General features: G+C 41.7%; 1 protein-coding gene across 3 annotated transcripts in view; it reads left to right on the top strand.

The window, feature by feature from the left end:
- Window positions 1–431: 431 nt before the first annotated feature.
- Window positions 432–27,555, top strand: part of PCDH19 (protocadherin 19) — a gene marked incomplete at both ends in the record, with an annotated part of 106,603 nt that continues 79,479 nt past the window's right edge. For 2 of the 3 annotated variants that reach the window (XM_082610898.1, XM_082610897.1), the window contains 2 exons: window positions 432–2,578; window positions 6,161–6,488. In XM_082610898.1, coding sequence (XP_082467024.1) covers window positions 432–2,578; window positions 6,161–6,488 — 2,475 coding nt within the window. Of the gene's footprint in view, window positions 2,579–5,343; window positions 5,485–6,160; window positions 6,489–27,555 lie in introns of all 3 variants that reach the window. The other variant, XM_082610896.1, reaches the window with a different exon arrangement.

The raw sequence follows: 27,555 nt of genomic DNA, 5'->3' as shown, positions 1-27,555 counted from the left end.
CTCACTGCACTCCCCGCCTTCGCCTCAAGCGCGGTCAGGACTCAGCAGCGCGTCGACTCGGCCGCTCAGACGCCGTCCGTCCCGCAGCCCTGCGCCGCTGCGGCCAGTCGAGCCCGGCTAACTTTGAAGGGGGAAAACTGAGTAGCCGGGCTGGAGGGAGGGGGCTCGGGGCCGCGCGGCGCTCCCTCGGCCCCCCGGAGCCCCCGGGCCCCCCGCGAGCCCCCACCCGGTCCGCCGCAACCTCAGCATTGGAGCCGGCGCGGGTGTCGCCCCCGCGCCGCCGGACCGCCGTGGGCGGGACTCCTCCCGCGGCCTCCGGGGCCCTGGGGCGCGCGCAACAGGCGGCCCGAGTCGGCGGGAAGCTGGAGCGCCGGCGGCGTCGGCCTCGGAGGGGTGTGGAGAGGCGAGGCCAGGCAGAGCCCCGCGCAGCCATGGAGTCGCTCCTGCTGCCGGTGCTGCTGCTGTTGGCTGTACTGTGGACACAGGCGGCCGCCCTCATTAACCTCAAGTACTCGGTAGAAGAGGAGCAGCGCGCCGGGACGGTGATCGCCAACGTGGCCAAGGACGCGCGCGAGGCGGGCTTCGCACTGGACCCACGGCAGGCCTCTGCCTTTCGTGTGGTGTCCAACTCCGCTCCGCACCTGGTGGACATCAACCCCAGCTCGGGCCTGTTGGTCACCAAGCAGAAGATCGACCGTGACCTGTTGTGCCGCCAGAGCCCCAAGTGCATCATCTCGCTCGAGGTCATGTCCAGCTCAATGGAGATCTGCGTGATTAAGGTGGAGATCAAGGACCTGAATGACAACGCGCCCAGCTTCCCGGCGGCACAGATTGAGCTGGAGATCTCAGAGGCGGCCAGCCCCGGGACGCGCATCCCGCTGGACAGCGCCTATGACCCGGACTCGGGCAGCTTCGGCGTGCAGACGTACGAGCTCACGCCTAACGAGCTATTTGGCCTGGAGATCAAGACGCGCGGCGACGGCTCACGCTTTGCAGAACTCGTGGTGGAGAAGAGTCTGGACCGGGAGACGCAGTCGCACTACAGCTTTCGCATCACTGCGCTCGACGGCGGCGACCCGCCGCACCTGGGCACTGTTGGCCTCAGCATCAAGGTGACCGACTCCAATGACAACAACCCTGTGTTTGGCGAGTCCACCTATTCAGTGACCGTGCCAGAGAACTCACCTCCCAACACGCCTGTCATCCGTCTCAACGCCAGTGACCCAGACGAAGGCACCAATGGCCAGGTGGTCTACTCCTTCTATGGCTACGTCAACGACCGCACTCGAGAACTCTTCCAGATCGACCCGCACAGCGGCCTGGTCACGGTCACTGGTGCCCTAGACTATGAAGAGGGCCATGTGTACGAACTGGATGTGCAGGCCAAGGACCTGGGGCCCAACTCCATCCCGGCACACTGCAAGGTCACCGTCAGCGTTCTGGACACCAATGACAATCCGCCGGTCATCAACCTGCTGTCGGTTAACAGCGAGCTGGTGGAGGTAAGCGAGAGCGCCCCACCGGGCTACGTGATTGCACTGGTACGGGTGTCTGATCGAGACTCCGGCCTCAATGGGCGCGTGCAGTGCCGTTTGCTGGGCAACGTGCCCTTTCGGCTGCAGGAGTATGAAAGCTTCTCCACTATCCTGGTGGACGGACGGCTGGACCGCGAGCAGCACGACCAGTACAATCTCACGATCCAGGCGCGTGATGGCGGCGTGCCCATGCTGCAGAGTTCCAAGTCCTTTACCGTACGCATCACCGACGAGAACGACAACCACCCGCACTTCTCCAAGCCCTACTACCAGGTCATTGTGCAGGAGAACAACACTCCCGGTGCCTATCTGCTCTCTGTGTCAGCCCGAGACCCCGATCTGGGTCTCAATGGCAGTGTTTCCTACCAGATCGTGCCATCGCAGGTGCGGGACATGCCTGTCTTCACCTATGTCTCCATCAACCCCAACTCGGGTGACATCTATGCGCTGCGATCCTTCAACCACGAGCAGACCAAGGCATTTGAATTCAAGGTGCTGGCCAAGGATGGCGGCCTGCCCTCACTGCAGAGCAACGCCACTGTTCGGGTCATCATTCTTGACGTCAATGACAATACCCCAGTCATCACCGCCCCACCCCTGATCAACGGCACCGCTGAAGTCTACATACCCCGCAACTCGGGCATAGGCTACCTGGTGACCGTTGTCAAAGCAGACGACTACGATGAGGGCGAGAATGGCCGGGTAACCTATGACATGACAGAGGGCGACCGCGGCTTCTTTGAAATAGACCAGGTTAATGGCGAGGTCAGAACCACTCGCACCTTCAGCGAGAGCTCCAAAGCTTCCTACGAGCTTATTGTGGTGGCCCACGACCATGGCAAGACGTCTCTGTCCGCCTCTGCGCTCGTCCTAATCTACCTATCCCCTGCTCTCGACGCCCAAGAGTCGATGGGCTCAGTGAACTTGTCCTTGATTTTCATTATCGCCCTGGGCTCCATTGCTGGCATCCTCTTTGTCACTATGATCTTTGTGGCGATCAAGTGCAAGAGAGACAACAAAGAAATCCGGACCTACAACTGCAGGTAGAGCCAACTTTTCTTTCTTTCCTTCTTTGTTTTGGGTGAATAATGTGTATCTGTGTCTCTGTGTGAAAATCCCAGTGCTTTTGTTTCCTAGTTAAATGCATGCACCCTACTTACAGCGCTTCTTTTTGGAGGGTGGGGGGAAGTTTATGTCAGCCCAAGTTGATCAATTCTTTTGAACTGACAGTTTTCTGGAAGACAATCATTTACTGTTCGAATGGATTCTGTCACATACTGATGATGAACAGAAAAGCAATTATCATTTTAAAATTTGCACAGCTGTCTCCATGAAGTTATGGCAGAAAAAAATTAATATGAGAGAGAGGGAAAGATTGATTAATTTTTAGCAGAAGCTTGAAGTACCACAACTTGATTTGGGGGCTGTAGTGTTTTGGGGACAGGTACTGAAAGGAAAGGGAGTACTGGCAGCTGCCCTGTCCTGTTGTAGAGAGAAACTCTGAAGAAAGCCTGTGAGTGGGAGTCTAAGGTAGGAAACAGTTTGGGGAAGAGAGAACAGGAGTGTGTGGGGAAGCAGGTGATTAGAGATTTTTAGTGTGTTCTTGGCTTATTTTGTATCCAGTCCCCAAACATCTGGCTATGTGAAGTGAAATTCTACCAGTCATCTATATGTTTTCAAATATCTGGTTATTTGGTAGAGACCAAACATCCCAGTGAGGAACAGGGCTTTTGCATCCAGATGTTTCATTAAAAGTAGCAATCTTCTGGAGTTGATGGTTCTTTCCTCTAATGTGGAACTCTGCTGTGGCCCTAAGAGCTGGTCCTTACCAGTGGATGTCACTATGGGCTATGGTGTTAGTTTCCCTTGAAATGTGTGCAGAATATGTGTGTGGTATGACTGAGAGAGAGGGAGGTGGGGGAAGGAGGGAGGGAGGGAGGGAGATAAAGAGAGAGAGAGAGAGGGAGGGAGGGGAATAGAAATGTGGAAACTGGAATGACACGTAGTAATTTTTTTTAAAAAAGATTTCCTGATAAGCACTTTGGAGGGTCTTGCTAAAGCCCTTCCTTACAATATCCAATTTAGGATAATACATGTAATTTTTTTCAGCAGTGTCTCATTGAAACGGTTGAAAAAAAAGTTGTTTCTTTAGTTTGCTGAAAATGAATGATGCTGCTATTTCCAACCAAGGTGTGTGTGTGCTTTCAACACACCTACACATCCAGTGTGTCTTTTGTGCCATCTGTGCTTGCATGTTAATCAGTCAAAATATGTTCCTGTAGGTCCGATTTGTATTTGACATCAACTGAAATGCACACTTCTGTGAATCAGAGCCCCCTGAATATGTAACAGCCATGCAATTATTGTTTCCCTTTTACTATTCTCTGCGTTACACAAGTTAGTAGACAAATGCTAACCACACATGAATATCAATCAGGTGCCATAAAAGAGCAGCTGCAATGCCTCATAAATGCTTTAATCCTGTTGCTAGTGAAATGGCCATGACTTTTCTTTCCTTCAGCTCCGAGTCATTTCAGATGGGAGAAATGGAAATTAATATTACTCTTACCTTTGAAACCTGTGACTGCCAGTGGCAATTTTTATAGGAGATAAATGAGGAGTCTATAAAATTTTATTTATATGGAGATAATGATAGAGGGGACTCTTTTAAGCCATTTCTTCAGCATAAAGTAAATGCATAAGACCCTTTCCTTGATGAAAAGAAATCAGGTTGAAATAAAGATATTGAAGGCTTTGCCACCTCTTGGTGATGTATGACTAAAAGTGAGAGCTCTTTCTGAGAGCTTGCCAGGGAGATCATTAAAAAGGGAGGGGAGCATTTGAAATGAAAAGAAAAAAAAAACAAAAAAAGTGAATCTCAGTGCTCTCCAACTTCACTCATATGTGTATTTTGTAAAGAGCTCTGTTTCCTGCGCTGGTTTGGGATTAATGAAGTACAGTTTAATTAAATAATTGCTCGATACAGAAAGGGCTATGCAATGAATGCCTCAGCTGAATAATTGGATGGGGCATTGCCAAACTTACCCATCGTGGGTAAACAAAATGATTAGAACTTCCCATTGATTCTAAATGATTAGAAAAGAAAATCAACCCCAGTCCTGGGGTCTTTGGGATTTTATCTGCTCCCAAGCCCCAATAGCATCAGCTTGCCCTCACTGCAAGTCTGCTTGAGCACAGAGCGAAAGGGTGAGGGGAACGCAACTGCTCAACTCTAGGAAAATCCCTGGGACAGAGCAAGAATGTGCCTCTGGAGATATGCAATCTCCTGGTCTACTCACTTTTTAGAAACCTAAAGTTTAAGAGCTTGTCTTTCCGTGTATTAAGCAGAGGTTTCTTGTTCTCAGCCTCTGCAGAGCCTCTTCCTGAAATGCATTCATTTATGATACTTGCGAGATGATCTGCACTTGCCCTTTGAATTGGGCTCCCTTTTTGTATTCAGACAATTAGCTTTGCCGAGGGAGAATACAGGCACAGTATTTCCCTTGTAAAGATCAACCTGTATTATTTATTAACCCTATTGTTTTGCTGATTATTGCTCAGAAATGGAATTTCCAGACAATAAGCTGAATCATCATGTGCAAAGTAATAAATGACTTTGAGAATCTGGCTACATTTAAATGTATTTCTTTTGACAAGTCTCTTAATGCTCTTAATGTCTTTGGTGCACGTTGCTGGGTCTGTGTCAGTGTTAATTAAATTGAGCTCTTTATGTTCCAGCACAGCTGCTTGTAGGTACACCTGAATGGAGAGGGATGCTGAATGCACTAACATTTAAATTCCTTTGCAGTAATTGTTTAACCATCACTTGTCTCCTCGGCTGTTTTAAAAAAGGACAAAACAGCAAGTGTCTGCATTGCATCTTGGTTTCTCCCATTAGCGAGGAGCAAGACAAAAGGGCTGAGGAGAAAGTGAGCCTAAGGGGAAAGAGGTAAAAAGTCTTTTCCCCTCGTTCAAATGGGTTTGGCTATCAGATTTCTTGAGGAGAGGTGGGGGTGGGGTGGGGAGTAGAAGGGAGCAGGGCTAGGGCAGGGGGAAGGAGGGTGTGGAGGAGAGGAGCTGAGGATTTGTCAAAGGACAGGGTCTGATTTGCTCCCGTTCAAAACCGATCAGTTCAATCACCAAGGAACCTGATTGAGGGTGTTCGTCACATGGCAATTGCTTGGAGGAACTGGAAAGGGGATTATTTTTTATTTCTATCTCCTCTTCTGTTAAATTAGGACTAGCTTCTTATTTCACCCAGGAGTTCCTTTGGCTTCCAAAAAAGCTCCCGATTTGAGCATTTTCATGCTTTCTCTCCCATAGGCTCAACTTTCCCCATCCCCACACCGTTGTTAAATGGCCACTCACAATAAGAAATTCCAAATCTAAAGTATAGAAACTTTCGGGGGGGTAGTAGTAGGTTACTATGTTTAATATAAAAACTTTACAGCCCTCAGCTTGTTTTCACATATAGAAAGCACAGGGAGAAACCTGATGATGTAATGCACCAGAATAAGAAGCTGGAGCGGAGATGGGGTGCAACCCTCTGGGGTGCTTAATGTTTATTAATCGATGCATGGTTTGGGAGGGCGTTAGCGATACATGCTGCCTTTTCTGTCACATAGAATCGCTGAGTACTCCTATGGGCATCAAAAGAAATCAAGCAAGAAGAAAAAAATCAATAAGAATGACATTCGCCTGGTACCCCGGGATGTGGAGGAGACAGACAAGATGAACGTTGTCAGTTGCTCCTCCCTGACCTCGTCCCTCAACTATTTCGACTACCACCAGCAGACCCTTCCTTTGGGCTGCCGCCGCTCTGAAAGCACTTTCTTGAATGTGGAGAACCAGAATACCCGCAATACCAGCGCCAACCACATCTACCATCACTCTTTCAACAGCCAGGGCCCCCAGCAACCAGACCTGATCATCAACGGTGTGCCTCTGCCCGAGGTGAGTGCAGCTAAGCGGCTCTGTGAGGTCCTCCCAGGCCTCTTTCCCATGCTGCTCGCTGGACCCCATCAGCCTCTATGGTGGCACATTCCCTGGCAGGGGTGGGAGAACTTCTCTGCCTAAGCCCATTTACGAAGTCAGGGTTTGCTACCAGTGCTTCTTGGGGCAGAGGGTAACCCAACATATTGAGCCTTTGTAGGGGTGGATGTTGGGAGTGGGAGCTCAAGGTCTGAGCCTTTGAAATACCTGTATGGTATTTTGGCGTAATATGAATTGTACCACCTGTTGCAAATACAGTACACTTGCCAGCCTGTTGTACCAGTACGACAGTTAAAGTGGCTAAGAATCAACAAGTAGTCTTAAAGATAGATGAGCCCTAGAATGCTCGGGGGCCAGTTTCCTAGTGTGAGAGTGATTCAGCCTCCTGAAGCCCCCTTTTGCTTTTTCTTTGGTCATATACGTGTTTTGCTGAGAATATGGATGGGCCGGTTAAAGGAAGGCAAACAAAAATATTAAAAAAGCCACATTATTGTTTCTTAATAGTTTTTATGGTGACATTTGACAAATGAGGAGGTTGAAATGGTCACTAATAATGAAAATTTCAGGAATTAACTATGTATTTGAGTTAGCTCTGTTTCTCTTTACCAGGAATGAATGTTTTCAAATGGAAGCATTTTTTTTTTAGACACATCGTGGTCCAGTGTTTGCTGTCTATTGAAATTTTTCAGGGTAGTAGGGTAGTAATGTGGATGATGGTAGGTTGGTGGCTGGGTGGAAGGCTATAAATAATAGCTCTTAAGTTAATTTCATTTTAGTTAATTTCATTTTTCCTTGAATTGCTTAAGCCCCTCTTTGGTTGGAAATTTAATGCACTGGGAGACATATGCCCTCTTCCAGGCCACTAATGAAAGGAATACTACATACCTGGAGAGCACTTCACAACCATTGTCTTCTTTGATCCTTACAGTCAGGTATCTTAATAGGTTGCCCTTCAGTAGATGATGAATGGAGGTCCAGAGATGCTAAGGGACTTGTTCAGACTCACAGGGCAGGGATATCAAGAGAGAGAGAGAGGAAGGACTAGATTGCGGGGCTCTATAACTCTGGCGAGTGCTGTTTCAGTGACACTTCCCTGCCTCAGAAATAATTCAGCCTGGCATACCTGGGCTAGGATGCATATAAAATGGCCTGATAGTATTTATATCAATTTCATAGGGCAAAGGGTTTTAGGACCACTTTTATCGACTGCTCCTCCTAGTTCCTGAAAAATATTTCTCATCAGAATTAATGGGGCCAAAAAGCAGTGCTTTTCATGAGAAACTGATGATTTTCTTCTAGCAACAGAGACACCAATATTGTCAATCTGTAAATCTATAAATAAGGATTTATTGAAAATCCAGTATTATGCTAGGTAGGCTCAGTTATAATTATGAGTGTCAGTGGATACTACTAGGGACTAGACCATAAACTTTCCAGAGGACTACTCATGGACCACCAAGAGTTCAACAATGGAGGGGGAGAGGTAGTGCTATGTACTGGAATCAGATAGACCATGATTTTGAATCTGGGGGACATGTCTTGCTATGGTATCCCTCTGAATCTCTGTTTCCTCATCTACAAAATGGGTACATCTGGCATGCAAGGTTGGTCCAAGGAATAATATGACATTATGTAATGTAAGGGGTCTAACACATAGGTATCCCCTGAATCGTAGGTCTCTTCACCAGACAATAACTGGAGAGTGACTATTGTAATGGCCTGCATACCTGAGTGTAACTCCCTAGGCACTTATAACCAAAGAGGAATTTAGGCTGGTTCTCTATAGAGAAGATCTACAAAGTGGTGCGGTTACCGTATTCATACTGGACATTTAAACAATGGAGGTAAAAAATGCCAAGGTTTTGGGTTAGGTGCTGACTGCTGCTGCCTGTGGAGATGGACAAAAGAATTGAATCCTGAGGGCTTGGTGACTATGCAATCAATTCAAAGTAGTAGAGAAACATAAGCCCTGGTGTCTATGGGATGTTTTGAGGGGGCAAGAGATATATGATTACGTCTGCATGGTTTACTTGAGATCTTGGTGTTCTTTCTGAGATTCTCCTGTGGACAAAATGAAACAAAGTATTGCTTCAGTTATTTAGAAAAGCCATTGAAAGTCTGAATTCTGATCCTATCTCTGACTCACAAAGCAAGATACTCTCTTATTTAACAAAGTCATGCAGACCTAGCGTCTAGGGCTTCTCAGGGCCAAGACAGCATATATTAGGCATGGTGAGGTTGTGTATTTCTAACATGCGGTCCTGGAGAGTTCAACTGACAAACCCATTCAGAAAGGAGAGAGACCCACTCACAGCAGAGCATGAATCAGGCCATTTAAACCTGCATCTGTCACAAAGTCCTGCATGGGGAAAATGACACTTTTCTTCCCATACCAGAGGCCCTTGAACATGGACTAGGTAGAATACTTAGGTACAGTGAAATCTGTAGAGGAGTAGGGATGATTGATGCATACATTCAACTAATATTTGTTGTTTGTGACACAACTAATATTTGTGTCTATTCTTTGTAAGGTTCTGTTGTAGGCTCTGGTGTTAGAGAAATGAAAAAGATGTCCTCTGATCTCAAAGAATGAACATTTTCTAATGGGGGAGATAAGCAAATAGGTGATTTGCAGTATGGAGTGATAAATGCTACTATCAGGTACAATGGGATAGTCTCCATTACTAGGATAATAATATCATAATGTATTTCCTACCATTTCTTTATATTTTTCCTAATTAATTAATTAATCCATCTAAGAAACCAACAATTATTAAGCAATTATAGCACAGAGTGTTAAGTGCTACCATGTGATACATATAAGATTCTGTGGAAATTTCTGTATTAAATCTTAGTATGTCATGTACATTTTTCTCTATATTATTTCATTAAACCATTTTTTCCTTTGTTCATTAACTCAACCCAGGAGCATTTATTGCACACTTAGAACATGCCAGACACTGTATAACTTGCCGAGGATACAAAAATAAAACACTTGATCCTTGACCCCAGGGAGCTTACAGGGAGACAGACAAGTAAACAGGTCATTTCAGTTCAGGAGAACATCTCTATACTGAGCACATGTTACATTCTTACTCACCAGACTGTGACCAAAGGTCACTACGCATTAGGTTCCTTTGCTGGGCTACCTTGTGGACAAACTCACTCCCTTCATTAGCTGCAGCGTCGGTTACAGGGCTTACTGGTAATGGCATTACAGAGGAGTGAGAACTACTTCCCTCACAGCGCTGTATCACACTTTGAAGTTTATCACCATGGCATTAAATCAAATCACTAAGCATTGTTTGAGTGTCCACTGTGTGCTCAGCTGTGTGGCAGGTACCATGGGGATCCCAAATAAATATAAGATGTAGCATCTGCCTTCAGAGTTCATAGTCTGGTTGGGGAGCTAAGATCACCCACATGATTCCCCTGTAAGCAACACAAAAGGGTTTCTAACCTCGAGTCACTTTGCAGCCTGCTTAGTACTCTCCAGCTCCTCCTTCCCTGGCAGCGCAGCCATCATTTATATGTAGATTTACTGTTGAGCTCTCAAGTTTGGTGCTGATGTGAGGGTAACTTTTGCATCAGTGTGCAGACCTAGCCACATTTGAACATTGTTGGCTCTAGAAACTGAAGGGAACGTGACTTTAAAGGCAGTTAGGTAGGAAAAGGCAAAGGGAATGGAGCACCGAAACATTCAATATTAAAAAACTCAAATTAAAAAATGCCTCACCAAAGAGACTGGATGTTTGACCATTTCACCCCTCCTGAAGGCAGGAAGAGGTCCCACCCAAGTCTATATTACCAGCAGAAGAAATGAGTTGCATTCGAACTCAGACTTTAGAATTATGGAGACCATCTTGCCTGGAATTCTTTGTCTTCATTTACCTGTCCTCTGATGTTGGTCAGGAGGTCAGCTGTGTGGATTTTGTGGTTTTGTACACAAATTTGAGGAGGGAACATGGAGGATGCTTTTGCTGTTTACAGAAGACTTTTGTAGGATTAGTGATGTCAAGTATCTCTTAAATATTTTAAATTGAAGGTGAGATTTGCATTCTTTGGCATCCTGGTTTATTTAGTCCATAGACTTAGTGTATATGTAAGTGAATGTGTGTGTGTGCGTGTGTGCACATGCATATGGGTGTATGGGGTGGGGGGATAGTGAAGAGAGGGGAAAGGAGGTTGAAAAAATAGATAATGGATAAGAAAGTAAGTAGTTTTGTCAGTTTGCTAAGACTTTTCTAAACTTAGTCCAGTTTTTTTTTTTTTTTTGCGGTACGCGGGTCTCTCTCTGCTGTGGCCTCTCCCGTTGCGGAGCACAGGCTCTGGACGCTCAGGCTTAGCGACCATGGCTCACGGGCCCAGCTGCTCCGCGGCATGTGGGATCTTCCCGGACCGGGGCACGAACCCGTGTCCCCTGCATCGGCAGGCAGACTCTCAACCACTGCGCCACCAGGGAAGCCCTAGTCCAGTTTTTTTAGAGACTCCTCAGTACGGCAAATCATTTTTCTTCCAATCTTATGGAATGGTGGCATGCCTCCTGGGTGTCTCTGTATGCTACAAAGTATTACTCCTTTGTACATCAGCATTCCTGCATTACCCTTTTTGTCACCCAGGCCATGGTCATTGTTGAAGGAAGAAAATGAAACTCATTTCTTCTGCTGGTAATGGAGACTTGGGTGGGACCTCTTCCTGCCTTCAGGAGGGGTGAAATGGCCAAACATCCTGTCTCTTTGGTGAGATATTTTTTAATTTGAGTTTTTAAATATTGAATGTTTCAGAGCTGACAATTCTAAGAGAGTGATAGTGGGCAAGGGCTTCCAGAATTCTAGTCATAGGGTGCTTAGGGATTTAATTTTGGTTTCAAACTCCATCTTGAGCTCTCTTTTTTTATTTTTCCTTCTTTCACTAGCAAACTGTAACATCTTTGATATAAGACAACCTCAGGCCGTGTGCGTGGTCTGCTATGGTCACTCACGGAGCAGTTTCATAAGTAGCAGCGCGGTAGCAGTGGATGAGTTTGCAGGACAAGGATGTATGCGGCAGACCAAATTGAATGCTTCCAATTATCCTACCGAAAGTCTCAGTGCGTGTTATCTTAGTGCAAATAATGAAACTAAGACATCAGTTAGGCTTTGAAGAAAAATAGGAAAGAAATAGCATGCTTTGGTCCCTAAAAAGAGTTTTAAAAGTTAGGGATTTGCAGTGATCTGAGTGAAACTCTGAGCTAAGGAGCTAGAAAAGCAGCCACAAACCTATCAGGTGTCAGATTCAGAAGTCACTAGAAAATTAATAGGTACAATGAGGCTGGTTAGGATAGCAAGGTAATGACACAAATCACCCCCTCCAATTAAAACAAACCAACAAACGCTTCACCAAGCAATTTTATTGTACTTTCCTTGTTTTGACAGGGTCTTGGAACCATCTGAGTCTTATCCCTAAGGGTCAAAAGTACCCCTCAAAAAAAAAAGTACCCCTCAGGCTGCAGAAGGAAGCAATGGAAAACAGAGCAGCCCACATCTTTTCAAGGCTCATTCCAGTTTTCTTAAAAATCAAAGGCTCCACTTTTACTAAGAGACAGTCTAGAGCCACCCATTGCCTATGTTGCATCTTATTGGCCCGTTTCACATCTAGTCTAAGCAGTGCATTACCCATGGGGATCCGTTTGCAAGATGTGTTCCAGAATAAACTGTTCCTCTGTCATCTCCATGCAACCGCTGCAGAACTGAGTTAGTTTACATTAGTATTTGCTAATTTATTATTATCATTCCTTATTGGCAATTAACTGGTTACCTTAGAGATCACCTCTCTCCCCATACACCTTCACTAAAGTTGAGCTCAGCCGGAGAGCTTGCTAATGATCCTGAGATTTCTCTCCCTAGGGAACTAGAGGCAGGACATTTTCCATAGAGGATTCTGAGGCTTTGGAATTCCTCTTATCAGAGGACCACTTGCTTTGGGTCCCAGTAACCCTACCTGGTTTTTCTCTGTCCGTCAGATTTATAAGGTGGGAGGAGCTGCAGACCTCTCCTCCCCTAACCTTGCCCTAGTCTTTGCTGTGGCTTTGATATACCATGCCCTGAGGCGGAAGCAGTGGGGTTGGGGGATTGCTTGTTCGGAATTGGAAGACTGAAAGAGGATGAAGTCACCTCCTGGCAAAGCTGGAGTCTTTCAATTATGGTGCTGCAGTGGATCTGAGGCGTCTGCTTGGAGTTTGCAATGTTGACCCCTCTGCATGTGTATCTCAGCTTCTAGGGCTTAGGGGAGGCCAAGCTTGGCTGGATCAAGTGTCTCAGATGTGGGTAAATGAAGCCATTTGTCCAAGAGGCCTGCGTATAAGAGGCGGGAGGCTGGCTCTGGAACAGCCATTTTCCCCCACTGAGAGGAGGCTTGATTTCTTGATGTGTGACTGGCTGGCCTTTAATGTGAGCCTCATTTACTTCGAACAATTGATAGGCTTGAAGTGAAAGTCCCAGAGGATCAGTTGTTCATAGAGGGAAATGCTCTTCAAGTTACATTTCCTCTTTGGCTGTTGTGTAGTTAGGAGTGGTTTCTGTGTGGGCTGCCCACTCTGCTTCCAGTGGGTGTACCCAGGCTGCTAGTGCCTTCCTATGTCCCCCCAGGAAACCAGGAGAAAAGTACTGCAGCCTGAAACTGGAGAACAGCTCTGCCAGCTCTAGGAACTTGGCCTCCCATGAGGAAATCTCATTTGCCATCATTCAGCAGCATTCAGGATTTTGCTTCAGGATACTGGTTAGGACCACACAATCCCACAGCACTCCTGGAAGAGGTGTCAGAAGGGACCAGTATTTCTACTCTATAGTCATGAAAATGGAGTTGCAGAGAAGGCAGATGAGTTGCCCAGGCACACATCATTTGGGGCCAAATTGGGTCCCTTTGGATCGATAGCAGTTCCTCTGCTGCAGTTTCCAAGTGCTTTCTGTCACGTAACAGAAAACTTGACTGGATTCCACAAGAAGACCTGTGGCTATACCTTTGGTCGGTAGTTGTGTTCCTGAAAAGTTGTGCAGCAGGAAGTGTTTGTTTTGTAAATTAGACCCCGTGTTAACCACAGTGGTGGCATTCCGTATAGAAACACTGTGGTGGATTCTTTCATAAAGGAAAGAACCCTTGTGTAATGTGACTAATCAACTCCTTACCGATTTCTTTTGTAAGTCTGTATTTTTCAAATATCTTGTTTGCTTAAAGTGCAATTCCTCGCATTGGCAAGATTTACAAAGCCTTTGAAAGGTGGGCCAATTCATTATTCCCTTGACTTCTCACTGTTTAGCCTTCCTGGTTGAACCTCACTTAATTAAAAAAGGTAATTATGTAATATCTAAAATACATGGTGTCCAGAGAAGGCAGATAATATCTCCCAGATTTAACAAATGTTAACATTTCATATTTGCTCCAGATTTAAAAAAATTAAAGATTACAGCTATCCTCTTCCCATCCTCTTCCTCTCCCTCTATCCAATCTTTGTAAGTCTGTAGCTGGAAGAACAGAAACCCATCAGGAATGTTTTTGGTGCGTTTTGTCTTAGCCTCGTGAGCTCGCTTCTGAAAGAGATGGCTCTCATTTTGCAGCCCCAGGTCCTAAAAGCTCCCCAAGTCAATATGGGTTTCCTGGATTGAGTAGATCCTGGGAATTACTTTGGAAAATGAAAAGGCTCTCTTAAACTTGCTTTAAATTCAGCCTTTGGTAGTATATAAAGATGTTTAAAAAATTCAGCCTTTGGGGAGGGAGAAAATTACTTTTTGGAAAGAAAATAAGTGAGAGTGAGAGACAGATTGACAGACAGGTGTCAGGGGCAGCTATCTTGAGTTTTGAGCAGACCATTTGGGATTGAAGCAGGCAAGACGCTTGGTGTGAAGCCTGCATTCTCCTTGAACTCAGTGTTCATGGACTAGCACTGGGGCTTCTTCATGTCAGATGCTTAAGCACTGCCTTGATGTGCATAGTCTTCGGATGCTCCGTTAAGTCTCTGAATGCCAGGGTGGCCAGTTTTCAGCTTCTCCCACCGGGCCCCATCTGGCCACTGTTCTGTGGCAAGCTGCTCTCCCTCACTGCCACCAGCACTGGTCTTGGCAGTCTCTGCTTTCTGGATTATTTTTGCTTGTAAATTTGATTTCCAGAGCATGAAGGGCACTTCATCTCAGATTGTGTAGTTTGCTCTTCTGAACAAAATGGATTCCCTGTGTAAGCTGGTGGGAAGATAAGTTCAATCCAAAGGCCAGACTCTCCCTTTAGGGGAGTGTGTGTGTGTGTGCGTGCGCGCGCGCGCGCGTGTGTGTGTGTGTGTGTGTGTGTGAGAGAGAGAGAGAGAGAGAGAGAGAGAGAGAGAGAGAGAGAGGACATATCTACTTGTCTTACCCACTTATTCTGCCTCTGAGGTGATGGAGCCTTTATGAGCTGGCCTGATTGTATACATATCTATGAGCTTAGCTTCTCAGAGCTCCCCTCCCCACTGTGACACTCTGCTGGTTATCTCCCTGAGGAAATGCTTATAAGCCTCATCACAGCAGGGTGTGATCCCCCAAATGTGAGGCCAGGGCACCCCAATTTGATATAGCCCAGGGACAGATATCCTGGGGACTATTTTTAATTGAGAGCTCTGAGTAGGAAGCAGCCAAATAAACATTGCTGTGCATACAACCTAGCTTAAGAAAACCTTACAGGGAATCTCAGTTCCTTGGAAATGATTTTCTGAGTCTCAGTTTCTCTTTTTGTCTTTTTTGGGCATAATTCTGTTTCAAGTCTTCCTCTTTAATTCACTTGGCTCAAGAAAATCTGGTTTGGGCTGCCTATGTGTACAGGTACTTTGCTATAAAACCATATCTTTTCTGAGTGAGATGTATGAGTAGGGAGACTAGACCAGACTGCATTCATAGGGGTTGACTTAACCTTTAAGTAACTTTTTTTTTATAACTAAAGATGCCTGTAATCTAGCATTCATATTTGAAGCTTGACATGCTTGAGGGATACAGGGCTCTGGAAATGCAGGGACAAGCAGAGGCATCTGGCTGTAGGTAATGTTGAATGACTTGTTGGAAGACTGATTCCCTTCTCTGTGCTGCCAGGCACAGAGGCCATGGTGAGGACACAGGCACGCTGCCCTCAGAAGACTGTCACTGACTCTGATCTTGCCATCCTGGTCATTTCTTTAATTAGTGCATTTCCATTTTCTCAAGTATAGACTTTCGAGTGATGGAGTATGCTAATGACAACATTTGTTCCTAAGACCTTAGGGGAGAGAACATGATGGCATTAGTATTAAATAATGTATTTTTCATAGTGAGATTTTGCCTGACTTTTTAATTGCAAATCAATTTATGATAGTTATGGCTCTTTAGAAACAAATCTCAAATGCTATATATGAAACACCAATTTTCTGTGTGGCTCGTGAGCCTGCTAATGGGATGTGTGTCCTTACATCTCTAGGTCACTCTTTCTAATTTTGCCTCTACTGGTAATTCTTTAGAAACGGAAAAAGGTGTGTGCTTTGTTGCAGCAAGAAATACAATAAGGAAATGCCTGAAATGGAAAGAAAGTTAAACTGCTTTTGCACGAACTCTATGTAGGGGCCTGATAGAGCAAAATCTTATAAAACTGGTAAAGCTTGGTGTTTGCACATCTGATCATCTAGCGCCCTCAAGAAGTGATCATGGAAGGTGGAGAAAAACTGAACTGCAAGGGTTCATCTGGAACTGCAAAGATTTGTGGCAGTGCATGGTGTCATATTTGGAGTCAAATATGTGTGTGACACTTGCAATACCTTGCTTTCCTCACCCTTTGAGCCTAGCAAGCTCCATTGGGACAGTTATCCCTAATGTGTGTGTCACCCCTAGTCACTGTATTCCCAAAGATAATCTAGAAATCTGTAATTCTGGGATAGGGGAGGAGGAGGTCACTAGCAAAACAGGTGAAACAGAATTAAAAACCTCATAAAAGAGGAGCTTTAGTTTATTGAAATCTATTATTACTTAGGAAACCAGACTCCAAGACATTGAGAATTCTGAGAAATCCAAACAGATGCCAAATGGCACCAATGCTGGAACAAACATATAAGGAGACTGGGTCAGGGGATCTCCAAGTTCTTTTGCAGTTCTGAGTGTAATTTGAATTTTGCAGTATTGGTTTGAAGGGTTTCATATAACTTCATTAAGGTTTGAGTCTATGATGACAATGGCTGCCACAATGGCTACCACAATGGTGGTATTGAGACTAAGGGACTTAGCTATGACAGGTGAAACAATAGATACGGCCCTTTAGCTTTTACATGAGGGCAAGATATTCTGTGTCTAATGTGAGTTGTATGTACATCAAAAGTCAGTAGCCTCCCTATTCAAATGGGTCTCCTTGTCCAATGTGAGTTCTCTTATAAAGGCAGCAATGAAATGAGTACATTAACCTGGCTTCAGTTGGTCTGTACTTGCTCTAGGGATGAGTAGGAGATACACTTCTCTTGCCTGGCCAGCTAGACCTTTCAGAAGAACACAAATTCACTTAAGTATAAATTATGTTGATTATCACGCTACCGAAAAATTCACAGAGCTGTAAGTCACCAAGGCCTCCTTTTTAAGTTAGGTGTTCTTGAGAACTGTTTTGTATATCATGATAAATTATCTAACCTTTCATACTTTTGAAGGCCAACATTATGGAAATAAGCAGCTTTTTATTCCATTCTAAGGTCAGTCTAACTAAATTATGCAACTTCTAATGCAATTGCTTGAAGCTTCAACTTTGAAAGTTTTCTCATTTTAATACCTTGCAACAGATGTAAATATTTTTTAGCTACTATTCATGCTTAACAATATATTTCCGTGATTGTCATTTTTTTGGTGGCATTTGTTGGCATGAGAGGCAGTTCACCATGGCTTTGCTTATTTTGCTGTTTGCTATAGATAATCATCAAAGAGCCAGAATTCGATAAAAACATGTATTTTTGTTGTTGTTGTTATTTTTAAATTTCAGGGCATAAGAGGCTAACTGAGCCCTACAGAATCAATATATAGGGGGCACTTGGGGTTTTTCTTGAGAATCAAAAATGAGGTAGATTTTCTTTTAAAGTAGATTTGATTCCAGAATTATTAAACTCAGTGCATGTTGGAGGCTGGCGGATTGCATTTAGCAGGATTTGGGGCACTATCTGTAACAAAGCAATCTACTTCTTTCAGAGAGTAAACTGCTATTTCAGGGGAAGGAGAGGTCAGTAGGGGAGCTTTTGGTAAGCTCTGTTTTACTTTTAAGCCCCCTAAAGAATATTTTTCAGGGGCTCCTTGAAGGCAGGGCCAATCCTGTGCAATTCCTTCTGTACAGTGTCAGGTGTTATTGTGTTTTGTTACTCGTGAGTTATATAGTTTCTGTGGTGGTTATTTTGCCCTGATCTTAAAGGGTATTCATTTATTCTAGGTAAAGCCTGGCCCTCTATGTGGATTACTTCCAGACTTTAGTGAATGGACTTACTGTTTAGTTAGACTTTTTTTCAAAAAGATATTTTGGCTTGAAAATATTCACCCATTTGTCCATCCACCAAATATTTGTAGATCATCCTTTATTGACCAGCCAGTACTCAGCTCTGAGGGATATATAGAAAGTATAAGCAGTGCCTACCCTCATAGCTTATATTGTCATTGAGGAGACAAAATGAGAAGTTAAACACATTTTAAAAAGTCAATGGGGAAACTAAGGATTATTCACTAAGTGGTGACATGTAACTGATTAACAATTTAAAAAGTTTTAATTTCCCACTATATGTCAAAATAAATTCCACATGGCTTAAAGAGTTAAAACTTTAAGATGAAAATTCAAATAATACAATTATTAAAAGAAAACAAATAAATATCCATCTAACCTTGAAACTGAATAGGACTTCAGAAGCGTAAAAGCAGTGTAAATGAATGCAAAGAAAAATACCAGCAGCTCTGGCTAAGTAAAATTTAGAAATGTGTGTATGTCCCAAAATATCAAAAGCTAAGTAAAAAAATAAACTATAAGCCAGGAAATGTTTTCAATTTATATAGCAAAGAACCTATATTTATTATTTCTACTAATATTTATAGAGTGCTTGCTGTGTGCTTGTCACTATTCAAAGTGCTGGGGATACAACAGTGAACAAAACAAAGTCCCTGTCCCCATTGGGTTTATATTTTTATGGATACAAATAATAAACAAATAAATATATAATATGTTAGGTTGTGATATGTAGAAAAATAAGGAATGGTAAAGGGCACATGCTCTGCCAGGAATGAAGGTTCTCTAGGGAGGTCAGGGAAGACATCTTGGATAAGGGGACATTTAAGCAATGCTCTTCAAATATAAAGAGCTCTTACAAATCAATAAGACAAATACTACAATATAAAAATTATGGGACTTCCCTGGTGGTGCAGTGGTTAAGAATTTGCCTGCCAATGCAGGGGACACGGGTTCGAGCCCTGGTCTGGGAAGATCCCACATGCCGTGGAGCAGTGAAGCCTGTGCACCACAACTACTGAGCCTGCACTCTAGAGCCTGTGAGGCACAACTACTGAACCCACGTGCCACAACTACTGAAGCCCACGTGCTTAGAGCCTGTGCTCTGCAACAGGAGAAGCCACCTCAATGAGAAGCCAGTGCACTGCAACGAAGAGTAGCCCCCACTTGCTGCAACTAGAGAAAGCCCGTGCGCAGCAACAAAGACACAACGCAGCCAATAAATAAATAAATAAATAACTTGTGCAAAGGACACAAATAGGTAATGCATAAAGAAGCTGTACAAATGACCAGTATATGAAAATATTTCAATCTTAATAACCAAATAATAGCAATGGAATGCCATTATTAACTTTTAATTATGGACACTATATATACTTATTAAAAAGTCAAGCAGTACAGGAGTGTACAAAATAGAACTGAAGTCTTCACAACTCTCTTCTCACCCATCCATCACCTCAGGGGAACCACAGACAATAATTTGATGTACAAGATGTCATTTTTTACTTATCAAATTAGGAAAGATTTAAAAAAATTATACTGAGCATTGGCAAGAATGTGGTTATCATATGTGGAGTATAATTGATAGAATTGAAATTAATATAATCTTTCTTGGGGTGCAATTTGTCGATATTTAAATGTCCTTGACTATGTAGTGTTTCTTCTTCTGGAAGTTATCCTAAGGAAATAACTTTAGATTTGCTTAGAAATTTATGTTCAAGGCTGTCAATCTCAGCATAGTTTATAGAAATAAAATATAGGAAATATCCAAAATATCATCAATATGTGAATGACTAAATATATCATGGTACATATATTGCTAGAATACTATGAAGCCATTAAAATAATATTTTGAGGAATATTTAGTAACACAGGAAAATGCTCATGTTTTACATTAATTGAAAAAAATAAGTAAACAAAACAGCATGTATAGATTGATTCCAGTTGTTTAAAAGTACATATGCAGAGAAAATACACTGGAAGGTAAATTACCAAAGTGTTAATAGTTATCTCAAGTTCAGGAAATCAGGTGATTTTTACTTTTTTTACCTTTTAAATAGACTTTTCTAATTTCCCTATTTTTCTACATTGAACATGTATTATCTTTGACATTGGAAAGCAATTACTTAAAAAAGTTAACTACTATATTACACAGTAACTATTAAGGAACAAATAGGTGGCATAAACAGGATTGTAAGTTATTATGAGGAGGGACAGATCAATTATGCTTTTCAGTTTCATTTATCAGTCAGATTATACCTTCTGTATTTTTCTTCTTATTTTTCCTTTTTTGGAGGTCTCCCTCAGATGATAACAGGTATGAAGGTTTATATTTAAAAATAACCCTTTTCTTTACAGTTTACATTTTTTTTTTTTTTTTTTTTGCGGTACGCGGGCCTCTCACTGTTGTGGCCTCTCCTGTTGCGGAGCGGAGCACAGGCTCCGGATGCGCAGGCTCAACGGCCATGGCTCACGGGTCCAGCCGCTTCGTGACATGTGGGATCTTCCTGGACCCGGGCACGAACCCACGTCCCCTGCATCGGCAGGCGGACTCTCAACCACTGCGCCACCAGGGAAGCCCTACAGTTTACATTTTAAGTGTGAGAAATAATGTTATGAAAAATATTTTTTCCTCCTTCATTCTTCTTGCCCATTTGTATACTCTTGCAAAAGTAGATTTATTTCATCAGTGTTAGACATCTGGTTCACAAAATTTATTTTTAGAATGAGGGATTTTGAAATAGTAACATTTAACTTTTTAATCTTTACAGATTTTTAATACTATAAAAATGATGTAGACTTTTTCTAAGGGCCAGTTTTCACAAAACATATTTTTCAGTGCCCTTTTCAGGACCAAATAGCCAATTCGAAGGAGAACTTTTTTATACTCCTCAGTATTTGATTTCATGTTTGGGCTTGTTGGCTCTGAGACATAGGATAGCCCTGACAATTTGAAACAATAAAAAGGAGGGAGTTGATGAGTTGGTGGTCACTGAGATACTCAAAATTTCAAATTTCAGCCTTGACTAAATGCACTGTTTTTTTTCCCCAAAAAAATGGAATGAGTTCAATCCTTTTAAAGAAATGCTCATTTATTTGATTGCCTCCCCATCTAGTAGCCTAACTTTAAATAGCATAAATACTACAAAACCCAATATCCATTGAGACACCTTTTAAATGATGGCTGTGTAAACTTCTCACATACTAAGTACTTCACTTAGTATGTAAAATGACTATTCAGTGGCCCTGTGTAGATATCAGAACTATTTAGATATTGTAAACAAAATTCTCATTACAAGCAAACAAACAGATGCTCACCCCACCACCCACCACCATAGCTAATAGACGAGAATGTCATCTGTACAATGTCACCCTGATTGTAGATGAAGTGTTTGCCAGCTACGGGAAAACATCTGTGGCCTAATTCTGTAGTCTGTCCCTTGGATAAATGGAGACTATGGACTTCAGTAGAACTGTATTTCTTATATGTGCAGTCATTTAACTAGATGAGTTCCTATTCAAATTGTGTTTTTCATGTTATAACATGGAGTATTTGATAGAAATAAGTAGCTGTTTCTTTTTTGTGAGTGTGGTCACAGGAAGAAGGGACTAAAAATTAAGGGCAATTAAAGGAAACACCATTACCTTCCTCCCAGCCCTCCTCTTTTCTATCTTAGGTCTTTAATAAAAAAGTCCTCATTTAAAGAAATATTGAGAATGCTTGAAACGATTATGAGGCAACTTAAAAAAGATTCACATTTTTCCTTCATATGGCTTGAAGATGAGGTTGTTTGGATTAGAAAAGAATTCCCAGGAAATTAAAATATTTAATTGATTTTAAGCCAGGATTTGAAAGAAGTTAATGTGATAAAGCAGAGTGTTCTACCTGAAAAAATAAAATGTAATACTCTGTAAATTCATATCACCACTAAAGTGAGTGTAAATCTCCAGACGGTGATAAGAAGATTGAAAGCAAGGAATTTTGTTTACTGAATTCTGATCCTATTGGTGGTTGCCTATCGGTGGGGGTTTGGTACTGGCTCTGAAGAAGGCCCACTAAACACATGCTGCTGCCTAGTATGTGTGTGAAGTTCTGATTCTGAACTTGCCTATGGACCGTGGATAGGTCTAAAGACCTTGAAGTTCTCCCTGCCCTCCACTTTCCATGGCTGTTTTTGCCTAGAGCCCAAGAACAGAATTGATTAGACTTTGTGGCTGAGAAGTTCTTGTTTACCAGTGCCATTATGAGGGAGATTGAGCCACCTAGGGAGACATAGACACACAAAAGCCCCCTTCCACAAATGGTAATCTCACGGGTATCTTTAAAGACACATCTGTTAATGTCCTGAGTGAATGTAGTATACTAGCTGACTTTAACTTGACAATTATTAAGAAACCTGTTGCTCTCTGGCGGAAAAGTAGTCTGGGGCCACAAGGCTTGTGGGACCTTTGTTCCCCGACGAAGGATCAAACCCACGCCCCCTGCAGTGGAGGCGCAGAGTCCCAACCACTGGACTGCCAGGGAATTCCCCCAGTGTCTTTTTTATTATTGTTCTTATTGGTTACTCATTACAAAATCAATTCATTTTCATTGCGAAAACAATGGAAAATAACAGAAATATTTGAGGAAGTTGGAAAATCATCCATAATTCCACCATTCAGGGGCAACCACCATTAACTTTCTGTTCAGTGCCTGACACAAAATAAATGCTCATTAAAAGTTAGTGAATTAATGAAAAAACTTCCATGGTTTTACTGTTTTAAAATTGGAATCACTTTAGTTGAGATCATTCTGTTTCTTTTCCCATCTTTACATTATATCATAAGAGTTTTTTTCTATATCAGTAGAAAATATTTATAAGCAAGATTTTTTTTAGTGGTTGAATTGTATTCTGTTCTATAGATAGGATTTATTTTACTCAAACAACTTTTAATGTGGATCTTTTAAGTTATTTAAATTTTTGTCATATTATAAATAGCACTGTAATAGATATCTTTATGTATAAATCTCATTGTTATCTCTGATTGTTTCCTTAGAATAAATTCCCTAGAAGTGAAATTGTTTTATCTGAAGGCTTATATATTTTTAAGACTTTTGATATATATATTTCTCCCAGAAAAGTACCAATGTACAGTCCCACCAACAGTGTATAAAACCCATTTCACTGTACTCACAAAGCATTATTATAAAATATCATCACCAATCTGATGAAACTATAGGGAAACAGGCAGTCTCATACATTGTTGTTGGGTGTATAAATTGGTACCAATCCCATGGACGACAATTTGACAGCATTCTTCAAACTTGCAAATGATATATTTTGACCCAGCAATTATGTTTTTAGGGTATTCATCTTATAGATATGCTTGACCATGTGCAAAATTATGTAAATACAAGATTATTTGTTGATGTATTATTCGATATAGCAAAAATTAAAACAATATGTGTGTCAAACAATATAACCCTTTCAAAAAATGAATGTTTTATGTATTGATAGCGAAAGATCTCTAAATATATTGTTAACAAAAGGAAGATTCAGGAAAATATGTAAGCACACTATCATCTGTGTGAAAAAGGAGAGAAAAAATGTACATTTTATTGTTTTATATATGCATGAAATTGTATGAAACGATAAACAGGAAATTAATTAGAATGGGTACCTGTTGGAAAGATGGCAAATGAGAGTATAGGGCACAGGAATGGGAGGAAAAATTATTAGTTCCATAGATGAAAATGGGTATCTAATTTTAGTTTAAATTTGTATTTCTTTGATTTTTCAAAAAAAAATCTCCCTTATATCATTTGTTGCAAACACCTTTTTTTTTCCAGTGTGTTGTATGACTTTTAATTCTGTTTATGCTTATTTTTTATTTACAGTGTTTTGGAATCATTATATAGAAAAATATATCAGCCTTTTAGTCTGTGATATCTTATGTTCCTTTTAAGCTATGAAACTTTCTTCCAACCCCGAGATTATATATATACAGTTGTCCCTCAGTATCTGTGGGAGATTGTTTCCGTGGATGCTCAAGTCTCTTTATATGTCACAGTATTTGCATATAACCAACACATTCTCCCGTATACTTTAAATCATCTCTAGGTTATTTATAATACCTAATACAAGTAAATGCTATGTAAATAGTTGCCAACATGTGGCAAATTCAAGCTTTGCTTTTTGGAAATTTCTGGATTTTTTTCAAATATTTTTCATCTGTGGTTGGTAAAATCTGCATATATATATATCACATTTTCCAATATTCTTATGAATTCATTTTTTCATTACATTTTAAATTCATTAGGAATTTATTGTGGCATGTGGTTGGAGGTGACTGTAAAAAAATATTTTTCTAGATGGTTAGTTGGTTGACTTTGTATCATTTATTGTTTATTTCTCCTCCTTCCCCACTACTTTCTGTTGCTTCTTAAAAACATCATATATTAAGTTTTTATATATACTAGGAACTTACCTGAGTTGTTCATTTTTTCCCATTGACCTGTTTGTCTACTTTTGTACTAATACCACACTGATTTAATCACTGATACTTTATAATAGATTTTAATAAATAGTAGGATTTGTTTCTCCTTTTTTATCTTTTCAAAAAAATTTTTAGTTTTTCTGTATTTTTTCAGATAAACTTTGGAATCATGTTAAATTTAAAAATGATTATGTTGGGATTTTGATTGGAAATAAATTTAGGAAGAACTGATGTACATATAGTGTTTAATACCTTTTTATATGAACATGATAACATTTAATTTAGTAATGTTTCATTCCTTTGTCATTAAATTTATATAGTTCTCCTTACATTTCTTGTTAACCTTATTTCCAGCTACTTTATAGTTTTGCTGTTATTTTGAAGGGGCTCTTTTCCCCATTACATTTTCTTTTCTTTTTTTTAACATCTTTATTGGAGTATAATTGCTTTACAATGGTGTGTTAGCTTCTGCTTTATAACAAAGTGAATCAGCTATACATATACATATATCCCCATATCTCCTGCCTCTTGCCTCTCCCTCCCACACTCCCTATCCCACCCATCTAGATGGTCACAAGGCACCAAGCTGATCTCCCTGTGCTATGTGGCTGCTTCCCACTAGCTATCTATTTTACATTTGGTAGTGTATATATGTCCATGCCACTCTCTCACTTCATCCCAGCTTACCCTTTCCCCTCTTCGTGTCCTCAAGTCCATTCTCTACATCTGCATCTTTATTCCTGCCTGCCCCGAGGTTCTTCAGAAGCAATTTTTTTTTTAGATTCCATATATATGTGTTAGCATATGGTATTTGTTTTTCTCTTTCTGACTTACTTCACTCTGTATGACAGACTCTAGGTCCATCCACCTCACTACAAATAACTCAGTTTCATTCCTTTTTATGGCTGAGTAATATTCCATTGTATATATGTGCCACATCTTCTTCTTTTTTCTTTACATCTTTATTGGAGTATAATTGCTTTACAATGGTGTGTTAGTTTCTGCTTTATAACAAAGTGAATCAGTTATACATATACATATGTTCCCATATCTCTTCCCTCTTGCATCTCCCTCCCTCCCACCTTCCCTATCCCACCCCTCTAGGTGATCACAAAGCACCGAGCTGATCTCCTTGTGCTATGCGGCTGCTTCCACTAGCTATCTATTTTACGTTTGGTAGTGTATATATGTCCATGCCACTCTCTCACTTTGTCACAGCTTACCCTTCCCCCTCCCCATATCCTCAAGTCCATTCTCTAGTAGGTCTGTGTCTTTATTCTTGTCTTACCCCTAGGTTCTTCATTACATTTTATTTTTCTTAAATTCCATATATACGTGTTAGCATACAGTATTTGTCTTTCTCTTTCTGACTTACTTCACTCTGTATGACAGACTCTAGGTCCATCCACCTCACTACAAATAACTCAATTTCGTTTCTTTTTATGGCTAAGTAATATTCCATTGTATATATGTGCCACATCTTCTTTATCCGTTCATCTGATGATGGACACTTAAGTTGTTACCATCTCCTGGCTATTGTAAATAGAGCTGCAATGAACATTTTGGTACATGACTCTTTTTTTTTTTTTTTTTTGCGGTACGCGGGCTTCTCACTGTTGTGGCCTCTCCCGTTGCAGAGCACAGGCTCCGGACACGCAGGCTCAGCGGCCATGGCTCATGGGCCCAGCTGTTCTGCGGCATGTGGGATCTTCCCGGACTGGGGCATGAACCCGTGTCCCCTGCATTGGCAGGCAGACTCTCAACCACTGCCCCACCAGGGAAGCCCCATGACTCTTTTTGAATTATGGTTTTTTCAGGGTATATGCCCAGTAGTGGGATTGCTGGGTCATATGGTAGTTCTGTTTGTAGATTTTTTGAGGAACCTCCATAGTGTTCTCCATAGTGGCTGTACCAATTCACATTCCCACCAGCACTGCAAGAGTGTTCCCTTTTCTCAACACCCTCTCCAGCATTTATTGTTTGTAGATTTCTTGATAATGGCCATTCTGGCTGGTGTGAGATGATATCTCATTGTAATTTAGATTTGCATTTCTCTAATGATTAATGATGTTGAGCATTTTTTCATGTGTTTGTTGGCAGTGTGTATATCTTCTTTGGAGAAATGTCTGTTTAGGTCTTCTGCCCATTTTTGGATTGGGTTGTTTGTTTTTTTGCTATTGAGCTGCATGAACTGCTTGTACATTTTGGAGATTAATCCTTTGTCAGTTGCTTCATTTGCAAATATTTTCTCCCATTCTGAGGGTTGTCTTTTGGTCTTGTTTATGGTTTCCTTTGCTGTGCAAAAGCTTTGAAGTTTCATTAAGTCCCATTTGTTTATTTTTGTTTTTATTTCCATTTGTCTGGGAGGTGGGTCAAAAAGGATCTTGCTGTGATTTATGTCATAGAGTGTTCTGCCTATGTTTTCCTCTAAGAGTTTGATAGTGTATGGCCTTACATTTAGGTCTTTAGTCCATTTTGAGCTTATTTTTGTGTATGGTGTTAGGGAGTGTTCTAATCTCATACTTTTACATGTCCCTGTCCAGTTTTCCCAGCACCACTTATTGAAGAGGCTGTCCTTTCTCCACTGTACATTCCTGCCTCCTTTATCAAAGATAAAGTGACCATATGTGCGTGGGTTTATCTCTGGGCTTTCCATCCTCCCCATTACATTTTCTAATTGGAAAGCTGGTAGAGTATGTAGGAGAGCTCTTTACATTTGTAGCTATTTTGCAGCTATATTTTGTATCTAGCTTTTTTTTTAAGACCTGGTTTTCACTTGGGTGAAAAGTTCCTTTTGGGGAGACAAAAAGGCCAGGCTTGTACTTATACATCTAGGCATAGAATAGGCAGGATAGTGGAAAACGCTTGGATTCTGGATGCAGACTATTAGAATTCTAAGTACGCTAGTCTTTAGCCAGTGACTTTAAGGGAAGTTACTCTCTGAGCCTCAGCTTCCTCAGTTGAAAATGAGAATAATACAACCTACTTCATAGATTTTTGTGAGCATTCAATGTGCGTATTCAAGTACCTGGCACATAGTAAGCCTTTCATAAATATTAAGTAGCTATTATTA

The sequence above is a fragment of the Mesoplodon mirus genome (assembly GCF_964341445.2).
Source record: "Mesoplodon mirus genome assembly, chromosome: X".
Lineage (NCBI taxonomy): Eukaryota > Metazoa > Chordata > Mammalia > Artiodactyla > Ziphiidae > Mesoplodon > Mesoplodon mirus.
This window is presented reverse-complemented; position numbering and strand designations above follow the sequence as displayed.